The sequence below is a fragment of the Streptopelia decaocto genome (assembly GCF_964273445.1).
Source record: "Streptopelia decaocto genome assembly, chromosome: 5".
NCBI lineage: Eukaryota > Metazoa > Chordata > Aves > Columbiformes > Columbidae > Streptopelia > Streptopelia decaocto.
The window spans coordinates 25,499,455-25,511,591 of record NC_138659.1 but is presented as its reverse complement, the minus strand read 5'-3'; the positions used below and the strand labels follow the sequence as shown (position 1 = coordinate 25,511,591).

Here is a 12,137-nt window from a genome sequence, read left to right as displayed (position 1 = left end):
AAAACAATTTTGTTCACGGTAGCACTTTTTTCTTTTCAAACTAGAAATATTGTTTGGTTTGTTGTGTGTGGGGGTTTGTTGTTGTTGTTGCTGTTTAATTCTTGACCAGTTGTAGTGACAAGGCTAACTCAAGAATCTTTTTGTTTTCTGAAACAAAGTGGCCTTGTTCAAAGTCTTGAGAACGTGAAAGTAAAATGAGAGGTTCATGTGCTACAGTTCTGGTTTTATTTGTTTGTTCTAATTTTGAATTTGCTCTAAATATGCTTTTGAAACAGGAGGGCCAGTGAATTACAGGGGCAGACAGATGAAGTTTTTATCAGTAAGTACAGGAAGAAGTAGGATGTAAATAAACATTAGTGACATACCAATCTGCTGCTTCCTTTTCCTCTAACTTCTGTATTTAAACTAGAACAGTTTCTTAAGAAATAACTCAAATATGTCCACTTTGTTTTTCAGCATTTAGTCTGAGAAACATCAGAAAAATTCACCAGGTTAATTACATTCTGATCTCTTTCCATTATAGCTTTCCTTTAAGACTAATGAAAGGATTATCATTGGGTAGGAAGTATGATCTATGAAACCAGTCGTTACCCTTGCTGAGTTAATGTGGGCCTATAGCTTAGAACAATTGTATTGTCATTGTCAGGGGGTTTTTCTTTTTATATTCTGGTTTTATTCACTGCAACTTATATAACTGCAAAATTTAAAAGAAAAGTGGCTTTAGTTCTAGAGCTCCATATCGCATTAGCAATGAAAAGGGAGGTAGCACTATGCTGCTTTCAGAACTCTTACGTTTTTCACCTAAAATGTTAGGAAATAGCAAGAAACAGTTGTGCTTAGAACTGTTGCGTTTGTGCAGGATAAAATTTCCTTTTTTTTTTTTTTTTTTTTCCAGGAGAGAGAATGCAGCCAGTAGGTATCTGGAGATAATGGATAGAGCTGGGAGAGGTTAATGTTATCCTGGAGACTCATCTGAATTACATAACTGGAGACAAAGGGTTTGGGAGAAAAAGGGATTATTTCATGAACTTTAAAGGTCTTTGTTATTTTGTGTAGCTGCGCAGCCCTAAATAGGCTGTAGTAAGCAAGCTCTAATTAAAATCTAGGCTTATTAAAACTGGACTGTAATATGCTGTTTTAAAAAGGAGACTGTGCCCTGAAATTCCGTATTGGAAATTAAAGATTATTTCTCTTCAAGAACCACAGTTTTCTAGTTAGGGTCTAGATCGTGGTGTGTCAAAACCCCGTGTTCTGCTGACGCTCAAGGTCCATTCGATGCCTTGCAAACCCTGAGAAGGGCTGAAAGAAATGCACATTTTCACCATAAGAAATTTGATATTTTGGCCTTTCAGCTGCGTAGTACTTTGTTCTGTAGTTTGAGCTCTACCTACTTACAGCCTTGTTTTGCATGGGGTTGTGAACAGAGCTTGCACTGGCTTTGAGGGGAGAAGACGTGTGGTGGGGGCTGCGGGCTCTGCCTGCTGGGCATAGACTGTGGCACGCACTTCTTCTTCTTGTTGGGTTTTTGCTACCATGTCATCACAGCAGTTTGTTGTGAAATCCAGTCTGGCAGCCTGAAAAGGAGATGAAAATACTGTCTGCTCCGAGGAATATTCTGGAGAGTAAGCTTTAAGGAGTTTGATCTTAGAATGAAGGAGACCCCAAAATGTTTTCGCACAGTAGCAGACCTCTTAATAGTTTGGCTAGCATCTGATTAGCATCTGCAAAAGGAAAGTAAAACTTAACTTGTATGATTATTAGTTTAGTAAACTCAAACACCAAGGCATATAATGATAGATTTAAGAGAGAAAATATCAAATTTATTTGCAGCTTGTCAGAAGGTGCCATGTACTGTGTGTAGGTTTATAGTTTTTGTTTTTTAGAACTCGGAGCATTTAAATATTTTAGACATGGAAGGACAGAAACTTCTTTTCAGCTCCTGGAATTGACTTTTGCTATCTAGAAAAGGTCTGCCTCTCTTTTAGGAGACACAGTGTTAGACAGTAATGCCACAGAGGGGTTTTTTGTGTTTTATAACTGCTAATCTCTGCCAAAATAGTAGCTCTTCTGTGAGTATCAGTAACTTGAAAGAAAAGACATGTTCAGAGCAGTGAATGTAGTGCTTCTTGGTGTAAAGCTCCTGTTACACCAGGCTGTCTACAGCCTCACAAAGAGGATTACACAGGCTCTGTTGTGTCTCCTAACCTTTTTTGAAACCATTTTGTGTGTCTGAGAGAGGTGATTTTTAGCTTTAGCTTTTTTTTATTGTTTCTTCTAAGTCCCTAGCTGGAACCACTTTGTGCTCTTTCTTTTCCATTGTTTCAGTTGCTTAGAGCAGCCATGTCTGCAGCACTTGGGTTTCAGTGCTTAATCCATGTGTTTTCATGGCAGATGCAAAAAAATCACCTTCATTTTGTGAAGGGAGTTCCACAGGTTGTGCCGCAAACTGCGATGAAGTAACTTCCCACGTAATTAGGCAGGTCAGAGCTGAGGGAAAGGCCAGCCCCAGGGGAACAAGAGTAGCAGTGACCTGTGTGTTACAGCTGATATCTCATTCCTCCTTCCCGCCCTGCCTGACGCTTTGCCCTGTATATGGCACAGCCCTGGAATAAGCACGCGTGGCTGGTCCTTGCTACGCGTTCAGCTCCGCGCTCTCCTCTTGAACTGTTGCGCTAGTAACCCAGTGGAGGAGAATTTCTTGTGGCTGCCAAAGTGGGTGTCTCACAGTGAAAACAGCCTGGAGATTCATGAGAGCATCCCTTCCAAACAGCTGCTAAGAAAGAGGGGAAAAAACAATCCACGCAGGGAAAACAAAAACAAACCTCTGCTGCTGTTTTGTGGATCTCCTGTCCTGGGCAGGTGGCAGTTGTGCCTTAGGAGTTAGGAGTGTCCTTTTATATCTGTCTGTTCACATTTGCACAAATGACTAATGCTCTTCTTTTGCGCACGGTTGTTGTTGAAATGTCAAAGGTAGCAATTCTAGGGCGAGCAGTCGCACTGTGACTCAGGCTAGGTAAGCACTGGAAGACGTTAAAGCAGATGGGAGTTGTTGGCTAACTGCAAGCACAGCACTGGCAGGTTTGATAGCTGTGGGGTGTGTTGCTGGTCTGTGTCCCCCAGCACTTCCTATGGCAGCTGCAGCCCTGGCCAAGGGCTGAGGGACCAGGCTGCTGGGAGGAGGCTCTTGTGCAAGAACCCAACGACTGGTGTTACTGGTGAGGGAGGAGTATTTGACATTCATTTGCACGCAGGAAAATAAAGAGCGAGCAGGCTGGAAGTTCCGTCTCCTATTCCCTGAGGAACTGAGTCTTAACTTTTACATTTTGCTGACTGTGCAAAGAGCACCGAGGGAGATGAGTGCTGCAGTGAGATAAAACCCTGTCCTCTCTGGCTGTCTGCACCCCGTCCCAGGCTCAGAACACACAACTGGTACCATCTCCTGGGAGAGAGCGTGGGCGGCCAGGGGCCGGATCCCTCCCTGTGATGCAGGAGATGCTTTCATCGTGAGCTCCACGCTCTGTATTGCGACTGCTGACCTTCCCATCAGCCTGAGATCGTGGGGGCTGCTCGTGCTGGTGCAGGGAAGAAGAGGGGCTAATGTGGGCCTCTGACCATATAGGCAGTAGCTGATATTTGAGTTCCATATATAGAAATGTCTGATATTTTCTTCAGGGGAATGTGGACTAGAAATAATCAAATTATTGTGTTGTATATTCATTGCCTGTGACACTGTCCCTTAGGGTTTGTAAGGTGCAGGTGTGTATGAATTGGTATGCTACAAGTTAAAGGTAATGAATCAGATGCATCTCTATACTGTACGTTTTGATCTACTTGTGCTCTGCTGAGCTGTTCTTCTCTCAGCCAAAGGGAGCCGGACTCTGTGTGATCGTGTACATCCTGTCTCGTTCCCTGCTCCATGTGTGCACACCAGCTGCGTATTTTACTTCAGAAATGGCAAATTTGTGTCAGAAGTTCAGCAGTTAAAATGATGATTTTACCACATCCTGCTTGCACAGGAAGCTTATTTTTTAAAAAACTGGTAAGTTGAGTCCTCTAGATTTTGTCAAAACAAAAAACAAAGCAAGCTATTTAAAGCTGCAAAGAGGTTTGGACTCTCGCACTATCAGTTTGCCACTTTGTCTCACAGTGCAACGTATTTAATTTAAAGTTTAAGCCTTGCAGGCTGCTCCTGTGCTACCTGGACCACCCAGCTTCCTGTGATGACAATCTGAAAAATACTTTCACCATTATGTTAAGAAAGAGCTATGGGTTTTTTTTCTTGGTTAGCTGGGTTGGATTTTTCTGAGGAAGGATTATTTTTTCATTAATTGGGGAAAAAAAATTATACAGTACCATTTCGTCCAATTAATAGGTGGAACTATTTCTTCACAGTAAAACATCTGAACACATTAAAACAATTGTGCCAAATATTCACATAGTAACTGCAAGACTTTCCCATGTGCAGTGGTACTTAAGGGAAAGAAGCCAATCAATCTGGTAAGCAATGTGGATGCTCAATAGCAAGGAGTGGGAGACATTGACTGTTACTGTGTTAAATGAAAAGAAATAAGAGACATTGCTCATAATGTAAAAAGAGGCATAAAATGTGCTATGCAAGTCATGAGCAAGGTGCAAAGAATTTAACAGATGCTATTTTATTTAAAAATGCAAGGTACTGCAAAATAATGTTAGTGCTGGATTTCAGGTGTTCAGACTCAAGCAGTCATTTTTATAAAATCTGATTTTATGCAGTGTAATCAGTTGTTGCTAGTCGTGTTATTAATACATACAAGCTACAGCACTTTGCCTTTCAGATATTTCAGTTGCACAGAGCAGGCCTTGGTGCTTATACATAAATGCCATTTGGCCTGAAGTGAGAAGACTTCTGGTTTGTTACTAATGTACCATTTCAGCACATATCCTTTGAGAAAACCGTGTTGAGTGAAGTGATGGACAGTGTGTGAGAGGCAACAAAACAGTGAAAACTGGAACCTTCTGAGGTTCTGTATATCATGGTGTGATTGTTAACCTGCTCATGAGTCAACAATACTGATTTTGTCTTTGTTCTCTTGTAGGAATGTTTACCCTTGCAGAAGTTGCATCGCTTAATGACATCCAGCCAACTTATCGGATCTTGAAACCATGGTGGGATGTATTTATGGATTATCTAGCCGTTGTCATGCTAATGGTTGCTATTTTTGCTGGAACCATGCAGCTGACCAAAGACCAGGTGGTCTGCTTGCCAGTTTTGCAGTCTACTGTAAATTCAAAAGCACAACCCGGGACATCAGGGAAGGCTGACTTCACCACTGTTGAAACAACCACTGGTCAAGGAGAAGAAACGTCAGTGAGAACGGTTTCCTTCAGAAGCGCCCCTACTGTAACACCTGACGTACCTCTGAGCGGAGCTACCTCTTCTCAGTACCAGCCCACTGAATCGGGCCAGGAGCTGAAGAAGGAGCAGAAAGATTCTTTGGGCCGTAAAACAAATTTGGATTTTCAGCAATACGTGTTTATTAACCAGATGTGCTATCATTTGGCTCTTCCTTGGTATTCAAAGTATTTTCCCTATCTCGTTCTCATCCATACTATCATTTTAATAGTCAGTAGCAATTTTTGGTTCAAGTATCCCAAGACTTGCTCAAAAATTGAGCATTTTGTGTCTATATTAGGGAAGTGCTTTGAGTCCCCTTGGACTACAAAAGCATTGTCTGAAACGGCATGTGAGGACTCTGAGGAGAACAAACAGCGGTTAACTGGCGCCCAGTCCCTGTCCAAGTATGTTTCCACTAGCAGTGACGAAGGAAGCCCGAGTGCCAGCACTCCCATGATAACAAAGTCTGGCTTCAAATTTTCAGCTGACAAACCGATGATCGAGGTTCCCAGCGTCACTATTTTAGATAAGAAAGATGGTGAACAAGCCAAAGCGCTGTTTGAGAAAGTCCGTAAGTTCCGGGCTCATGTGGAGGACAGTGATCTGATATACAAGCTCTATGTTGGCCAGACTGTCATCAAGACTGTCAAGTTCATATTTATTCTCTGCTATACTGCAAACTTTGTCAACACCATTAGTTTCGAACACATTTGCAACCCAAAAGTGGAACACCTGATCGGCTACACACAGTTTGAATGTACACACAACATGGCTTACATGTTGAAGAAGCTGCTTATCAGCTATATTTCCCTCATCTGTGTCTATGGTTTTATCTGTCTCTACACACTCTTCTGGCTGTTCCGAATACCTTTGAAAGAGTATTCCTTCGAAAAGGTCAGAGAAGAGAGTAGCTTCAGTGATATACCTGATGTCAAAAATGATTTTGCGTTTCTCTTGCATATGGTAGATCAGTACGACCAGCTGTATTCTAAGCGATTTGGTGTCTTTTTGTCAGAGGTAAGTGAGAACAAACTACGGGAAATTAGTTTAAACCATGAATGGACTTTTGAAAAGCTGCGGCAACACGTTTCCCGCAATGCCCAGGACAAGCAAGAGTTGCATCTCTTCATGCTGTCGGGGGTCCCCGATGCGGTGTTCGATCTGACGGATCTGGATGTGTTGAAACTGGAGCTAATTCCTGAAGCGAAAATCCCACCGAAAATTTCCCAGATGACCAATCTTCAGGAGCTTCATCTGTACCACTGCCCTGCGAAGGTGGAGCAGACCGCCTTCAGCTTCCTCCGGGACCACTTGAGATGCCTTCATGTGAAATTCACAGATGTTGCAGAAATTCCTGCGTGGGTGTATTTGCTCAAAAACCTCCGTGAATTGTACTTGATAGGCAACTTGAACTCTGAAAACAATAAAATGATAGGGCTTGAATCTCTCAGAGAATTGAGACACCTTAAAATTCTCCATGTGAAGAGCAATTTGACCAAAATTCCCCCCAATATCACAGATGTGGCACCACATCTGACAAAACTAGTCATTCATAATGACGGCACTAAGCTTGTGGTACTCAATAGCCTTAAGAAAATGACTAATGTTGCGGAGTTGGAACTGCAGAACTGTGAACTGGAGAGAATTCCCCACGCCATCTTCAGCCTCTCTAACTTACAGGAACTGGATTTAAAGTCAAATAGCATACGCACAATTGAAGAAATCATCAGTTTCCAGCACTTAAAAAGATTGACTTGTTTAAAGCTGTGGCACAATAAAATAGTCAACATTCCTTCCTCCATTACCCACATAAAGAATTTGGAGTCTCTTTATCTTTCCAATAACAAACTCGAATCCTTACCAGCCGCGGTGTTCAGTTTACAGAAACTTAGGTGTTTAGACGTAAGCTACAACTCCATCGCATTGATTCCAGTAGAAATAGGTTTGCTTCAAAATCTGCAGCATTTTCACATCACGGGAAACAAAGTCGATGTTTTGCCAAAACAGTTGTTTAAATGTGTTAAATTGAGGACTTTGAGTCTGGGACAAAATTGCATTACCTCAATCCCAGATCAAGTTAGTCAACTGGTGCAGCTGACTCATCTGGAACTGAAGGGAAACTGCTTGGACCGTCTGCCAGCCACGCTGGGGCAGTGCCAGCTTCTCAGGAAAAGCGGGCTCGTGGTGGAAGATCACCTCTTTGATGCTTTGCCCTCGGAAGTTAAAGAGGTGTTGAATCAAGACACCAGCATTCCCTTTGCTAACGGGATTTAGGCTGAGGTGAAATGCTCCGGTAGCTGACTTCCGAACGGCAAATGCTCAAAAGTATGGCAACTGTGAAACCATGTGTTTTTAGAAAGCAGAATTCCTTGGAAAGCAGGACTATTAGCAGGATTAGAAGAGGTGTAACCGAGTGTTCAATGTTTGCAGTGTTTTAAAAGATTATTTCCAAAATTCGAGACGATAAAAAAAACCCTTAATAATCTCAATTCTTTTTTCCTTAAATTGTTTGTAACTTGGATGCTGCCGCTTTTGAATGTTTACAAATTTGCTTGCCTGCTTAAAGTAAATGATTAAATTGATGACCTTTTCTTACTATGCAAGTTATTCTTTAAGGTCTGGATTTACTTTAGTGCATTACAGGGGGAAAAAAAACAAGGATGACTGTTGTATGCGGTATGGTTCTAACACACGTGTTGGTGTGTTGTTAGTGTTCAGCCATCCTCAGCGAATGAAACCAGTTTGGCTGTGCTTTGAACTGCACCAGAACCACCATTTTCCTGCATCACGGTATGTGGTTTCCATCCGGCCGAGTGTGTTTGCCTTCATTCTTCATCCTCAAGGCCCCATGCTGTTGGGTGAGGTTTCTTCTGTGGTCCAGTGTGCTGCTCCTCCTCACCAGCAAAGACTGGTCCCGTTCCCCCAGCTTGTCTCCTGCCCAGCTTCCGCAACACTCCTCTGTCCCACGCAGCAGTGGGTGGTAAAAGGGAGAATACTGCCACTTGGCTTTCTAGTTGGGGATAGTTTTGATATTTGAGCTGTTTTGCAAGGTGACTTCGAAAGCCATTAAACACCAAGTGACTTTACTGCTCATGTTTTGTTCCTCTTTGGTGTTCTCATCTGGGAAACTCAAGGCGTTTTATGAGTTGGTGATTGTTTTGTTTCACAGCCCTTACTTAGGAACTGGGGTGTCTGCTCAGTTTTCTAGACTAATGACAGAGACGTGAGAGTTACGATTTACCCAAATGTGGTTTAGCTTTATTACCTGTTGTGGTGTGTCTTCTACACCTGGGCTTTAACCACAGGACCACCTTCTCGCTCACCCCAACCCAAGTAACTGGATGTTTTTGAACACTTCTGCACTGTTAGAAAACTGTGTGCCAGATAAGTCATCAAATAAAGGAAAAAGCAGACAGCAGTGAGCGTGGGATTTTTTTTTTTGGTGTTTTTTTTTTTTTTTCAGTGATGTTTTTTAACCAAGTTTGCATTGCCAGAACTATTAAAGAAATATAATCCATTAAATCTGTAAAATCATCAGTTGTAAATCTTGGCCATTTACATTCCATGTGTGCAGAAAAGAAGTACTATGCTGGGAGATGATTACACGATTACTCATGGTTTAAACACAATTCCCTATTGTAGTGTGGTCAGGACTGAACTAGTCTGTAGTTCAGGGGACTGTTCTCACACAGAAATCCTCATGCACAGCGATTTCTACTGTAACTTCACCAGAGCTGCCCTCACTTACACCACTATTAATGAGGGGATAGTTTGGGCCAGGGGGCATTGAGCAGTCGGGAACATTTCAAATACTGCTCTTACAAATCTTGCACATTTTATTGTTAATCTTTTACTGTTAGTCATGCTGGGAGGACTGTTCGCAGTTGTGGGTAGTAGTCTCTGAATACATACCTGCACCGTATGTTTATGTATGTCAGAAGACCAGTTTATGAACTGTGGTTTTCCCGCTTCTTTTGGGGATACAGTCTGTTTTCCCCTTGGTAGCAGGTAGTAGACTTGGGATGTTGACAGTTCTGCAACACCAAGTCACAGGTTTGGCAGAATACTTGCAGTTACTGACCTGTCCTCCACTGGGAAGTTTAGTACTAATCCTCAGAGTATTTTTTTTAAGTAGAAGTTAAGGTTGCAGTGGATTCTTTTTTTTTTTAAGGAACTCTTTCATGTGTTTATTTTTAGCACATAGATCACTTTAAAATTGCTGGACTATTGACTCTTCAGAAAAACAGTGGAAAATACTATTGGCGTATGCTTCATATTTGCTCTTGAGTGTCACTTCATCTTCCAAGAAATTGTGTGTAGGAGGAGGAAGAGTTGGAGAATGAAAAAGTGATTAAAAGATTTAGAAAATTAGTTCTTTTTTTTCCTTATTTTAGTAGTGGAGTTGTACAGAATGCGGCCGTGGATAGATCCAGCTTTTAAAAGCTTTTTTTTAGTGCTCCCGATTCTCCTACTGTCCCTATTGATGTTCAAAAAAAATAAACCCCTGTGCACTTCATATGAGTGTGGTATACATAAATTAGACCACTGTTTTGACTAGTTATTAGCCAATTGTACTTCTTTAGACAACTTCCTCTGAAGTAGGTATTGTTAAAGTTAATTTCAGGCTTGTGATACATGCTCAGCATAGACTCCACTCTTGATTTCAGGAGAGCTTTCTCCAAGTGGGGAGGAACTGCTCATCATCCCCATGTCACCTCCCCCCAGTCCCTCCTCTTCATGACTCTGTATAATGTTCCTATTTCTTGCGTGTCAGCTGACAGAGTCTTGCTTTAAAGTCTTGAAAGTTCATCTTTTTTCCATGTAAGGCATGTGAAATATATTTTGCATTTCTATTTGATTTAATAAATAAGATGTTTATATCTTCCTCTAATCTATTTTTTTTTTAATGGGGAAAAAATGTGTGTTTGCATAGTAAAATCTGATTCCACGTACCTTATGCTGAACTTGTCCTGTGGTGCCTTCACTCTAAGAAGGAAGAGGTATAAGTTGCTGGTCCCAGTAAATCCTGTAGGTATGTCTTCTAACTAGAACACAGGACTCCATGATAGCTTTATTCTGGTTGTGTGTTTCTGTGTTGCTTTTGGTTTTGTGTGTGGTGTTTTGTTTTGGTTTGGGGGTGGTGTTTTTGTTGTTCGTTTTCAGTTTACATAATCTAAATGACCTACCACTGGTTTTATTTGGCTAATGAAATGGAGTTTTGCAGAATATATGTATAGCCCCAAAGAAAAATTACTGTGTTCATTCAAATGAGAGGAAGTAGGAAATTGCCCATTCTGTTTGTGCCTGCCACTGTAGCACATTTCTGTGAAGACCCTTTAGTTTTCCAATAAGTTGTCCTTTTGGAAGATGCTTTCTTGTGGTGCCACCAGAGCTGTGGCTGTCCTGAGCAGCCATAAGGGAGGATGCTGACACTTGGGAAAGGCTCTTTGCTGCTAAATAAATGGCTTTGCAGTCCTGAGCTGCCCTCTCCGGTAGCAAAGGGGGAAGCCCGGACACTGTAAGTTATGTCTGGTTATGGTGGATCCATTTTGTGTCCTATATTTTTAATAAAAATCTTACAGAAATAGCTTTTCTGTATACTGTGTTTCCGTGGATGTGCACAGAAATTAGTGGTGTGTGGTTATGTGAAGGCAATGGGCTAGACTGTGATCCCTTGAAGTCGGATCAAACAAATAAGGTGTTGCTGCAGCTGAGGTGTTGATCATCATCCTGATTTCTTTCAGGAGCAGATTTTTGCTTTCAGACTTCTTGGTTCTCAAGACAGGGAGCTGTGCAGGAACCTGACAGCCCCGAATGTAGCTCTTCTGCAGCTTGTGAACAGAAAAAATGAGGCTTCTGTTGGGTCTGTGGGATGTGAACCCATGAGGGTGCTAAAGATGAGAACCAAAGCCTTGAATTTGCTGAGGCATCCAGTGCTGATGGCAGAGCCACAGGGCACAGCGGCAGCTTCTCTGGGCCACTGTCCCCACTGTGGTGGGATTATTGCCTGTGCAACAACTGGCTCCTAACACGGAGCACAGCACTGCTCTTTGCTCCAAAGCAAGGAGGCAGGCTGAACCCTAAAGAGTGCCAGACCCATGACTTGAGACCTACTATTGGTTTTGGCACAACCTTCTCTTCAATCGGGAAAGAGGAGATTAACAAAAATTTACATTTCCTGTCGATAAATTGAGGGTTCTTTAACGAAGGTAAAATACATGAATGATTGTGAAGAACACAAATCCTGTAGAAATGAGGTCGTTTAGGGAGATTCAGGAGACACAGGCAGTCTCCTCATTAGCTCCTTGGCAGAGTCCTAGCAATGCGTTTTTAATGTGTGATCCCAGAACAATTTGATTTAGACAGCAAACTGTCATAGACAGGACTCAAAGGTATCTCAAGATGCTTTTAAGCCTGCCACCCTGCCTCATGCAGAAATAAGGTTCCCTAACTTGTTCCTGACTGATGTTTGGCAAGGTGTAGGAATGGGTCAGACAGTGATGGAGATTCCAGCCTCCCTAGGCAAGCTGTTCCCTTAATTGTTTTCCACCTTGAAGAAACACAGACAGCCAGACAGCAGATGTTGATGGTACATCTAGACCAAACCAAATGATTAGAAGTGTGTTCTATATTTGCTTGCAGACATACAGACAGAGACAGGCTTCTGTGGGGATGCATTGCATCCGAAGCAGCTTGGGATGACTTAAGTTTGGGATTCCCTTGAAAATAAGCCCTGAGGGACAGCCAGCATCAGTTTGGTTAT

The 12,137-nt window shown here is 42.1% G+C and overlaps 1 protein-coding gene across 3 annotated transcripts in view; it reads left to right on the top strand.

The window, feature by feature from the left end:
* Window positions 1-8,460, top strand: part of LRRC8D (leucine rich repeat containing 8 VRAC subunit D) — a 53,972-nt gene extending 45,512 nt beyond the window's left edge. For all 3 annotated transcript variants that reach the window (XM_082053314.1, XM_082053315.1, XM_082053316.1), the window contains one exon: window positions 5,076-8,460. In XM_082053314.1, coding sequence (XP_081909440.1) covers window positions 5,078-7,648 — 2,571 coding nt within the window. In that variant the 5' untranslated portion in view covers window positions 5,076-5,077 and the 3' untranslated portion in view covers window positions 7,649-8,460. The remainder of the gene's footprint in view (window positions 1-5,075) is intronic.
* Window positions 8,461-12,137: the final 3,677 nt, after the last annotated feature.